Here is a 12402-nt window from a genome sequence, read left to right as displayed (position 1 = left end):
CGCTGGTGGCTGATTCATGTGAGAAACTGCAGAAGCTGGTGACTGAGTTTGGTAAAGTGTGTGGAAGAAGAAAGTTAAGAGTAAATGTGAATAAGAGCAAGGTTATTAGGTACAGTAGGGTTGAGGGTCAAGTAAATTGGGAGGTAAGTTTGAATGGAGAAAAGCTGGAGGAAGTGAAGTGTTTTAGATATCTGGGAGTGGATCTGGCAGCGGAAGTTAATCATAGGGTGGGGGAGGGGGCGAAAATTCTGGGAGCCTTGAAGAATGTTTGGAAGTCGAGAACATTATCTCGGAAAGCAAAAATGGGTATGTTTGAAGGAATAGTGGTTCCAACAATGTTGTATGGTTGCGAGGCGTGGGCTATGGATAGAGTTGTGCTTTAGGAGGATGGATGTGCTGGAAATGAGATGTTTGAGGACAATGTGTGGTGTGAGGTGGTTTGATCGAGTGAGTAACGTAAGGGTAAGAGAGATGTGTGGAAATAAAAAGAGCGTGGTTGAGAGAGCAGAAGAGGGTGTTTTGAAGTGGTTTGGGCACATGGAGAGAATGAGTGAGGAAAGATTGACCAAGAGGATATATGTGTCGGAGGTGGAGGGAACGAGGAGAAGAGGGAGACCAAATTGGAGGTGGAAAGATGGAGTGAAAAAGATTTTGAGTGATCGGGGCCTGAACATGCAGGAGGGTGAAAGGCATGCAAGGAATAGAGTGCATTGGAACGATGTGGTATACCGGGGTCGACGTGCTGTCAATGGATTGAACCAGGGCATGTGAAGCATCTGGGGTAAACCATGCAAAGTGTGTGGGGCCTGGATGTGGAAAGGGAGCTGTGGTTTCGGTGCATTATTACATGACAGCTAGAGACTGAGTGTGAACGAATGGGGCCTTTGGTGTTTTTCCTAGCGCTACCTCGCACACATGAGGGGGGAGGGGGTTGTTATTCCATGTGTGGCGAGGTGGCGATGGGAACAAATAAAGGCAGACAGTATGAATTATGTACATGTGTATATATGTATATGTCTGTGTGTGTATATATATGTGTACATTGAGATGTATAGGTATGTATATTGTGCATGGGTGGACATGTATGTATATACATGTGTATGTGGGTGGGTTGGGCCATTCTTTCGTCTGTTTCCTTGCGCTACCTCGCTAACGCGGGAGACCGAAAAAAAAAATAAAAAAAATATATATATTTGTGTGTGTGGGTGGGTTGGGCTATTTTGTGTTTCCTTGTGCTGCCTCGCTAATGCGGGAGACAGCGATAAAGTATAATAAATGAATATAAATATTAGTGTAGGACTAGAAATCGAATGAAATAAACCAGAACAAAAAAAGGGCACCCAAGAGAAATTAACATTTAAAAGGCAGTTGATATCTTAATGTCCTCTTAAACTGGGAGTGTTTTACCTTGTATAAAAACACCAATTCTTGAAATGGCAACATTTTGCTTGAGGCAAAATTTACAACCAGTAATAGAAGTTACATTTTATATGCACAACCCAAATTTCTCTAACTTTGGAAGGAATTTGTAGATATGAAGGATTAGAACCTACATGAGGTAAGCATCCAAATGTTGCAATGTTTATTGTTGGTCACTTCAAAACTAATCAATATAACATGTGAAGTTGCTTCCAGAAATAGCAAAAAATGGTAATATCAGAAGATACTTTCATCACATATGCTCAGCTGTAAGAAAGCAAATGTTTTAGTGCAAAGCATTCATAAATTGATTTTGCAGGTTTAATTTTTTCCTTGGATTTTGAAATGCCAACAGGGTTGAGAAAAAAATCATTGCATTTGTCTAGCCACCTTTATGAAGGTACATGGTAGTTTAAGTGGTGTGTAGGAATCCATAATGGGAATTATAGGCTGCCACAGATGTGTCTGAAGGTGCAGGTTGTGATAGAAGTCATTTTTAATGGTTTACAAGATTTTGAAAAAGATATTGTTAGAAGTGTAAAAAGATTGGAATTCCAAACTATCACAACATTGTGAAAGAGCTTGAGGAGAGTTCTCTGGATTATTTTTTTTTAGTTTTTGCTATTTTTTGAAGAAATATAGTGAGGTTGAGTGATTTGAAATATTTTGGAAATTTATGAAATGCATTGGAAATTAAGGCTCACCCAGAAGTGTTTGCATCTATACAGAAGACTTCACTCACACTTCAACTTCAAACACATTAAACCTCCTCTAATCACTTTAAATAGACAGTCTGTTAGTGAACAAAAGAACTGATCTAGCATGTACAAAACGACAATCACGTAACAATAAAATCAACTCCCACATGAAATGCCCTCAGAACATTAACTGGCACTAACTTCGGGCAAGAAAAAGAATCAAACATCCTTTGCAAACATCAGCTCCACTGTATGCTTCATGTGCCTGGTCTTCCATCCTTTCAAAAGTAAATATAATAAAGCTTCAACCAAACAAAACTAGTGCACTCAAAAATCACTGGCTTCCTAGCCACAGATTCAAATACACTGATCCTCCTACCAGTACAATCCACACTTCAATGTACCAGTACAATCCACACTTCAATGTGCTTAGAACTCTGTACCACATAACTGCTAAATCTTTCCAGCTAATCCTCGAGTACAAGTAAAAAGTTTACCCTTGCCTCACCCTTTACTCAGATTCCTTCACCCCCAGTATGTAAAACGCATCCTATCTATCTATCTATATATCCGACGCCTGTTCCCTCTGGGAACTCCCATCAAGGGGGGCGATGGCAAAAGTCTCAACTTATCCCTGTCCATATGTGCCTCCTTAGCATACACCATTCATCACATTCTTTGCCCATATTTTAGGTGGTCTTCCACTCACACCAACCTCTTTAATTGTACTATCATAAGCTCTCCCTTTAAACTCCTAGACTTGCAGTCTTTCCACGTGCCCAAACCACCTCAACGTATTTCATTTCTCCCATTCTACCATCACAATTCACTCCCTTTGCTTTCCCTGCCATACCACATCTCTCATACTCTCGTTTCCTTCTTTCCAGTCACACCACTTACTCTTCTCAAATAACCAATTTCCACAGCCTGGATTCTTGACATCTGCCTTTTTCCATGTCCATGTTTCAGGTGCACAGGTCAGGGTTGGGAAACTATGCTGTCCCTTAATTCCCTCTTCACTTCCATACTTACACCTCTACCCTTCATTAGTTATTCTATTTATGGACCCAATGACTTCTACCCTGTATTACTCTCTCCTTTCATATCACTACACTAAACTAAGACAGCTCCGAGATATATAAATTCAAGTCTTGCCTCACCCGAATATCCCAACAAACACTTAAAAACTGCACTCAATACTCGTCTAAAATAATGACCCTTAAGAAGCTGCATTCTCCAAACAAGTAAGTCATACTTTCCAGTCTGCTCAGGACATCATTCATCCTTGCAACACTACAGACACTAATCATATCCCAAAACCTTTCACAACCATCATGCAACTGCCAAAGTGAAGGCTCCAAGCACTTACTGCTCAATTCTCATGCTCCCTGCACACGTACTGCACTTTGTGATTTATGATCCCAACTGTTGGTTGTAGCTGATTGCAGAGGCCTTGTAAAGAAAAAAGAAGGGACTTGGAGAAGGAAGTGTCTTTTATGAAAAGGAGCCAAAACATGGCTCTGCATTCAGAGTTGATTTGCAAATTCATGCAACTTTCATTATCCCTCCAGCTCCTCTCCCACAATGTATAATAAACAACTGGAACACACTTGTATGATTAATTTGAAAGTGTTAAGGAGGACAACTTATGTTATTTAGTGCATTCTTCAGCTAAGGTGTCTATTGTGTTTCACATCCTTTTAATTCTGTCATTCTTTTAAAAGAATGCATAACACCCAAGGACTCTGGTTCTTAAAAAAAAGCATGTCATTATTTCATATTAACAAGATGTTTCTTCTTTCTGAGGGTTACTTTCAGGATTTCAATCAATTAATCATTATCCAGACAACAGAAAGTAAATTCTGATGCCATTGTAGGAAAAAAAATGCTACAAGGTTTCACAATTTACAGTGCAAAGTTAATCCATTAGTTTTGCCACAGCTATAGATTAGGCATTTTTGAGTGGTAAATTCAGAAAAATAAATGTACATAATGATAAGAGCCTTTAAAGAATTTCTCATTTATTTAAAGTCATCCATGTATGTACTAAAAGGGGAAGTGATGCATGGTTTGAAAACTCATATCTACAGGTTACAAACACGGTACAAGCTACTTTTCCACACAGTTTCACGCAATGAATTAAGATCAGAACTCTAAGCTGGTCAAACTCGGCAGCATCTGGTTGCGGCTGAGAACATCATCACTACTGCTGTGTTGGAAACATGTGAATGTGAATGCAAGCAACATGGATCTTGATGATGCAAGCAAGGGATATGCAACCGTAATAGAACTTCTTGAACAGGAAAACACTGCCTCCAAGATAAGAGGCCAAATTATGAAAACATTATTTGGCACAAGAGATAGAGCAGCTTCATGCACAACAGATACATTCTGTAGCCCAAGATACCAAGTCACATAAACAAAAAACATCTAATCCATCACAAATATGCAAAAACGAAAATAATAGTGGTTATTGTCTATTGTCCAGACTGCACAGTTTATTAACACTTATCAATGAGTATTTCTCATTATTGCCTATCATTCTTTAAACATGATAATATTTACATCAACCTTTCAATGATTGTTAACGACTCACATCTGTGCACAAGTCACATCTTTAGCTAGCTGATGTGCATACTGCTCTTGTAGTTGTGTTCTAACATCTTCCAGTTCTTTTGTTAATCCTTGCAATTCTGTAAACTTCGATGTTAAGTCTTCCAAAGTTAGGCTTCCACTTTCATATTCATCTGTAGACTCTGAAAAGAGCAATATGCTGTTTATTTTTCAAAAGAGGACTAAATGTGGCATCTAAATAATAAATGACTATACAACAGAAATATCAAATGTCTTCAAAGAATCTGCTAAAATAATACCCAATTCTGGGCCCTAACACTGTATAAGTGCAAGACTAATAATGTTGATATGAAAAGCTGGTTTCACCAAATCTACCTAGTATTTTGCAAGATAAAATCCTTGACTTAAAGATTGATAAACTTTAATCCTACCACTACAGAATAAGATGGCCTAACAGTCACTTTACTAAAATTCTCAAAGATGTCCAGTATGATGAAGTTTAGTCTACTTCACCAAAGGTACTTCCTCATCCTTCACTTTTTAAAGTAAGCAGACTCGCTGGACCTGTAGCTCCATTCACCCTTCAAGCCACACAAAACGAGTAGTTTTTGTAATGGACATCACTGTTTTCAGACTGAATACAGGCAATAATTTTTCACAGTTTTGTTCCATACAATATAAAAAGTCTTTACAAGGTACTCCTACTTTTAAAGGCATTGGCAGACTAAAGGAATAAAGCAGTAACCAAACTGGGCTATAGAATGAAGATTCCCATAACTGAATAATTTTTTTTTTCATACTATTCGCCATTTCCCGTGATTGCAAGGTAGCATCAAGAACAGAGGACTGGGCCTTTGAGGGAATATCCTCACCTGGTCCCCTTCTCTGTTCCTTCTTTTGGAAAATTAAAAAAAAAAGAGAGAGAGGAGGATTTCCAGCTCCCCGTTCCCTTCCCTTTTGGTTGCCTTCTACGACACGCAGGGAATACGTGGGAAGTATTCTTTCTCCCCTATCCCCAGGGATAACCTGAATAATATCATGAATATATTTTGCATCAGCAGATTTTGGTGCTTAAGCAAATACTTTGAAGTGCTATGTCTTTTGGAAAATATGTATACTGATTCTATACAGAGGAGTACATGCAGTCTTCAAATATTCTACAAACTAACAATCATCACTAAAATGAACTTTTTATTTTCTTCATCCTTGATTGCAGTTTCAATGTTAGTGTAAGAAAGATAACTAAAGGGCATGGGAGTAGGGGTTTCTAAATTTCTAAAAAACAGATGGACAGAAAGCCTGAACTCTTATCTTCTGTTTGTTTAACACAATGCCCATACTTGTGATCACTTAAACATATCACCCAAGTACTTTGGTCACCCAAGTACTTTGGTTTTCGAAAAAAAGCATGTCATTACTTCATATTAAACTAGTAAGATGTTTCTTCACTCTTAGGGTTACTTTCAGGATTTCAATCTTAATAATCATCATCCAGACTTAATAGAAAGTAAACTCTGATGCCCTTGTACGAAAAAAATCCCAAGTTGGCTTCACTGCACTTTGCGGATGTATTGGCAAGCCTATGAAATACAGTTTCTATTGAGTGCTGGGTACTCTGTGAAAGCTTGGTGATCTTTCCTAAACAAGACTGAACTCTTGTGACAAGCTTTCTTTATTAAAATTCAGAAAATTGTATCTCAAGTTAACACTGACCACAGAAGTATCAAGAATCCACTTTGCATAACTGGGGCATCAATTTATCTCCTTGCTTTTCGTATAAAAAAAATTGTTTATTGATTCTTCTTCCATCTCCAACCTGAAAAGTCATGAAGCAATCTGTATCCTTACCAGAACTTACATCAAACATTAAACCAAACTTGATCATAAGGGGGAAATGGAAAAGTACGCACTTAAAAAAGTTATGAAAAAGATATGGATTAGATCCCGGGAAACAAAGTTTCAAGAGTCCCTAATACAGAAGTTTAAACTTACAAAGTTAAATGGTATGTTAAATTGTGACTACCACTGACAGATGAATGATAATGGTAAGAGTATTCTCACTAAGTGCATGCCATGCTACAGATAAGACAATAAATCACCCACAGTGCTATTTGGGTGCATGGTTAACACACTCACTACTGTAAAAACTAACCTGAGAGCTTGAGGAGTAAAGAGATGTCTGGGGAATGACCCTGACTGATCTGTCGGGAGACTGTCACAAAGTCCTTCACCTGCTGAAACCAAGATATAATGTAAATTTCTGTTCCAGCATGGATGCAGATATATGCAATGCTTATATGAATTTTTTTTGTTTTATATATATCACCTGACATGGCACAAGAATACCATGCCCAACTAACTGTAGCTATCTTGGATGAATGAAAAATAGAGTATGAAGAGATTATTTCCAGTTTAATAAGAGTTTGTAAACTTGACCCTTAAAAGGTGAAAAGGTTACAAGAAGAGGGAAAGAAAAGGAAGAGAAATCCTCAGCTTTGCTGTTTAAGGAAAAAAATCATGAAATACTATGTGCAGAAAATAGAAAAATGTTCAAAATATGTGCAAAAGTACATCAATAGATGACATTACATAGTTATCTCAACATGTTCAGATAATTTTTCCTCCACCAACATCTATTTATTTGTTGCAACTTGTAGATCAAGGAGTTATAGCTACGTTTAAAACCCATCAGTTACATTGCACCCTCTATCACCTCATCTGGAAAACAATGAAAATAAGCCAACAATACTGGATTCTGGCATGGCAATAATATCACAAAAACAACTGACAAAATTAGTATGACTCGTTACAAAGTAATGCAGTCTATTATGATAGGTTATCTAAAAAAAAAAATTGAGCTTGAAACTCTCCCAAACCTCAGAAGTATCCAGAAGATAGTGCTAGCAATGCAGCTCAACACTGTGGAGAACCCCTAACAAGTTGGGTCTACAAAGTGGAAGAACTGGACATGGTGGAGTTGCTCGAGTCCCAGGGAGATGACTTACGTAAAAAAAATTTCATGTAGCTGGAATAATAATGAGCTGAGAAAGAGGCTGTAACAATTGAAATACCACTCACTCAAACTTTAGCATCAAAAATATTATCAGAAGCCACTGATTGACTATAGCAAGCAATGACCATCTTCAGGGAAGATTATCCTAACAGAATGCAGCTCCACAATAATAAACAACACAGCAAGTGCCATCTCATACTAAAAGGAGCTGTACAGGAGCCTTCCTAGGCACTTTCATCCTCTACTAACTCCATACTCGGCACTCTTTTCAAAATTCTCATATGTTCATACCTCCCCCCCACTTCATCCATACATATAATATACAACCATGATCACATCACACACCCTTGCTGCAGACCAACCTTTGCTCGGAACCATTCACTCTCCTCTCTTCCTATTCATACGCATACCGTAAACCCTTAATAAAAACCTAATCGTCACTGCTTTAAGTAGGTTTCCTCCCATACCTTGCATTCTTAAGACCTTCCTTCTCTTAATATCTAAAAAAGATATCAAGAAAATATTAAAAGGACAACCCATACAAGGCTCATGATGCTAATGAAATTTCATCATGTGCTAATGAGGTGTGCAGATATGCTTGATAGACTATTTGAACCACTGTTCATGATATCACTGAAGATAGTAATAGTGCCAAAGGAATGGAAAAGGGCAAACATGATACCCACATATAAGAAATGAGACCGAACATGCACTGAATTACAGACTGTTCTTCCTAATGAGTGTGGTGTGAAAGGTTATGGAGACTTTTAAGAAGCAAGTGGATGACTTTCCGAAGAGGAGAAATATCCTAAGTGAGAGACAGCATGGTTTCAGGGAAAGGAGGTCTAACCTCTCAGTTTTACAAGAGCGTGAGCTTAGTCCTGGGCAAAAGGAAAGGCTTGATGGACTGTCTGTTTCTGGAATGCCAGAAGGCATCTGACACTGTACCACATAGGAAGCTGGATCGCCGAGCAGGAGTTAGGGGGAAACCCCTTCTTTGGATAGTTTATCTCACTGGGAGGGAACAAAGGATGAGTGTCCTTTCCCAAATTGGTTGAGGTGACCAGCAGAGTGCCACAGTGTGGTTTTGGGACCATTACTCTTCTTGATCTACATTAATGACTTGTCTGGAGCATGGCTGATTCATGTGAGAAACTGCAGAAACTGGTGACTGAGTTTGGTAAAATGTGTGAAAGAAGAAAGTTAAGAGTAAATGTGAATAAGAGCAAGGTTATTAGGTACAGTAGGGTTGAGGGTCAAGTCAATTGGGAGGTAAGTTTGAGTGGAGAAAAACTGGAGGAATTAAAGTGTTTTAGATATCTGGGAGTGGATCTGGCAGCAGATGGAACCATGGAAGCAGAAGTGAATCATAGGGTGGGGGAGGGGGCGAAAATCCTGGGAGCCTTGAAGAATGTTTGGAAGTCGAGAACATTATCTCGGAAAGCAAAAATGGGTATGTTTGAAGGAATAGTGGTTCCAACAATGTTGTATGGTTGCGAGGTGTGGGCTATGGATAGAGTTATGCGCAGGAGGGTGGATGTGCTGGAAATGAGATGTTTGAGGACAATATGTGGTGTGAGGTGGTTTGATCAAGTAAGTAATGTAAGGGTAAGAGAGATCTGCGGAAATAAAAAGAGCGTGATTGAGAGAGCAGAAGAGGGTGTTTTGAAATGGTTTGGGCACATGGAGAGAATGAGTAAGGAAAGATTGACCTAGAGGATATATGTGTCAGAGGTGGAGGGAACGAGGAGAAGTGGGAGACCAAATTGGAGGTGGAAAGATGGAGTAAAAAAGATTTTGAGTGATCAGGGCCTGAACATGCAGGAGGGTGAAAGGCGGGCAAGAAATAGAGTGAATTGGATCGATGTGGTATACCAGGGTCGACGTGCTGTCAATGGATTGAATCAGGGCATGTAAAGAGTCTGGGGTAAACCATGGAAAGTTCTGTGGGGCCTGGATGTGGAAAGGGAGCTGTGGTTTCGGGCATTATTACATGACAGCTAGAGACTGAGTGTGAACGAATGGGGCCTTTGTTGTCTTTTCCTAGCGCTACCTCGCACACATGAGGGGGGAGGGGGATGTTATTCCATGTGTGGCGAGGTGAATAAATAAAGGCAGACAGTATGAATTATGTACATGTGTATATATGTATATGTCCGTGTTTGTATATATACGTGTACATTGAGATGTATGGGTATGTATGTTTGAGTGTGTGGACGAGTATGTATATACATGTGTATGGGGTGGGTTGGGCCATTTCTTTCGTCAGTTTCCTTGCACTACCTCGCAAATGCGGGAGACAGCAACAAAGCAAAATAATAAAAAATATAACGTATGAGGGATGTGAAAGAAGAAGAGGATTGTATCAGCCAATAAGAGTCCAAGGTTGGTTTGAAATGTGGTTGATGAAATTAAGCCCTAGCAAATATGAGGTATAAGGATGGGACAAAATGAAAGGCCTCAATATGATAATTTCCCAGCTGGAATTCAGCTTCAAGATTTTGTCTTTAAGGGACCTGGGAGTTGACATCGTCCCTAACCTGTCATCAAAACATGTGGATAAAGGAATATTATCTATCTATCTATATCTAACACCTGTTCCCACCTGGAAGTCCCTCAAGGGGTGCCCACATCAATAAAGTCTCCATAACTAGTGAACTCGTGCTGCTTCTTAGCCTTTAGTGATTCACCCTTAACAGGCCACTGTCAGAGGGCAACTCTAGCACAATGTCTGAAGAGGCTCCTACCTAATGTTCCTACTGACTGTTTCTAACAAAGTTAAAATAAGCTTCTCATGTTTTTGGTCAATATACCTAAAAAAAGCACAAAGAACTCCAAGAGAAGGTACAGAGGAGGACAACAATGATGGCACTAGAATTAAGAAAGCTGGCTACAAGGAAAGGCTTTAAATTTACCTACCTCAGAATACAGGAATGACAAGTGATCTGATCACAAACTTTAAGTTTTTAAAAAAGACTGACAAACTGGATGGTGAACAGTACTTTGAGAGATGCAGGGATAGAGGAACCAAAAGACATAACATGAAATCAAAGTAAAAAACATGTAAATAAGAATGTAAAGAAATATCTTTGAAATATTGGAGTGGTGAATGATTGGGACAAACTTGACCATAGGCATGGTTAATGCAGACCATAAATAAATTCTAGAGGTTGTATGATAGTAAAGTGTTCAAGAGAAAGGGCCCCACGAGTGTAAAATTCCCTCCCTATTAAGTGCAAATAGGTAACAAACAGGTATTCATAAACCATCATTTCATTACACATATCTCTTAAATAACTGTAAAAATGCATAGTACTGTAGATAACATGTAATTACAAAATTCAATCACATATACTTCTTAAAGAACTGCAAAAATGCATAGCAATTTAAATAACAAGGTTATTGCTAGTGCCACAAAGTGATACGAGGGAGGATGGACTCAAGTAATATCAAGTGCACAACCTGTATTTGGTTAATACACTTGCAAATGAGATTAAAAGCTTTGAAAGTCATCCAAAATGCTGGAGAATCAAGGAGTGTTGGCAGGATCAACGGACTCAAAAGCTTTGCTGAAATGAGTAAAGCAGACCATCTTAATTTGCCACAAAGAAACTGAGATTTGTGATTAAAGTGCCTAGGAAAGGGCAAAAAACTCAAATGAATTTCCTATTATGTTAAAGTGCAGTTAGTACAGCTGTTAATGAAGAATGATGGAGGGAGGTACATTTCAATGTATGAAACAGTTAAAAAATCTACAGTACTGAATGGACACATTATATGTACATGAAGAGCATATGTATAAAGAATGACTAAACTGGTGAACAAAAATAAGAAATGCACAAGGGTGAGATAAGAGGGAAAAGGAAGTGAAAATGTAAAATGGCATAAAAGTTATCTGAATGAGGAAATATACAGTTGTACTAAAGTTATCTTCATATATACATTCAATGGTACCTTTAACCAATATACCAAAATTTAATGCAGTTTGACCTGGTGAACAGCAGTGTTCAAGCATGATAAAAAAGCTGTTATAACAGAGGACATCTCAAACTGCAATGCCACCTGCTCCAGGGCCACTTCTAAGCGCTCCTCTGTCCTCTTCTGTTTCTCTTCTACACTCACCAACTTGCTTTTCATCTAGGGAGAGAAATATGATGGGTGGTAGGTACTCTTCTGAACAATAATATATATCTTTATATCCAGTATCCAATCTCTTTACTGAAAAGGGTAACGAAAATCTTTTGCTAAAATTTTTCTATAATCCCATTACAACACAATTTTGCATCTCTTAAATGCTCCAACAATCTGTCCATCCATACCTTCTCATTGTTTCCTATGAACTGAACCTTTGACTCTCTGTAAATATTCTCTTTTCACTGTTTCTCTTCACAGTTTTGCTCTAATCTTCAAGTTCTTTGGCAAAACCCTTCTTTCTTTGCCCAAAACCTCTACATTTGTACCAGTACTATGATTCTTAAGGAATCAAACATATACGTGTTTATACAATGTGAGAAGCCCTGCATTTCACATTACTGACTCTTTACCTATTTGTGTGGTACTCTGAGGAAGTTCTGCTCTTTTGGGGTCCCATCTCACAAGGGTGTACATATTTGTATGGAAGCCTGTATTCATGAGTAGGTGGAGGGAAAGGGTAAAACTTCCATCCCCATCACCTCTATCTAACAACCTGAAAGTGAT

At 38.6% G+C, this 12402-nt stretch overlaps 1 protein-coding gene across 10 annotated transcripts in view; it reads right to left on the bottom strand.

Moving 5' to 3' along the window:
• Positions 1–3481: 3481 nt before the first annotated feature.
• Positions 3482–12402, bottom strand: part of LOC139750735 (uncharacterized) — a 29077-nt gene continuing 20156 nt past the window's right edge. For 2 of the 10 annotated variants that reach the window (XM_071665422.1, XM_071665416.1), the window contains exons 11-14: positions 11695–11841; positions 6844–6922; positions 4714–4873; positions 3482–3569 (exon numbers count right to left, since the gene is read on the bottom strand). In XM_071665422.1, coding sequence (XP_071521523.1) covers positions 3497–3569; positions 4714–4873; positions 6844–6922; positions 11695–11841 — 459 coding nt within the window. In that variant the 3' untranslated portion in view covers positions 3482–3496. Of the gene's footprint in view, positions 3570–4121; positions 4874–6843; positions 6926–11658; positions 11842–12402 lie in introns of those variants that run through there. The other 8 variants (XM_071665421.1, XM_071665415.1, XM_071665425.1 and 5 more) reach the window with 6 other exon arrangements.

Source organism: Panulirus ornatus, chromosome 10 (assembly GCF_036320965.1).
Source record: "Panulirus ornatus isolate Po-2019 chromosome 10, ASM3632096v1, whole genome shotgun sequence".
In the NCBI taxonomy this organism is placed as follows: domain Eukaryota; kingdom Metazoa; phylum Arthropoda; class Malacostraca; order Decapoda; family Palinuridae; genus Panulirus; species Panulirus ornatus.
The sequence above is the reverse complement of the archived record's forward strand: the minus strand, read 5'-3'. Positions and strand labels throughout refer to the sequence as shown.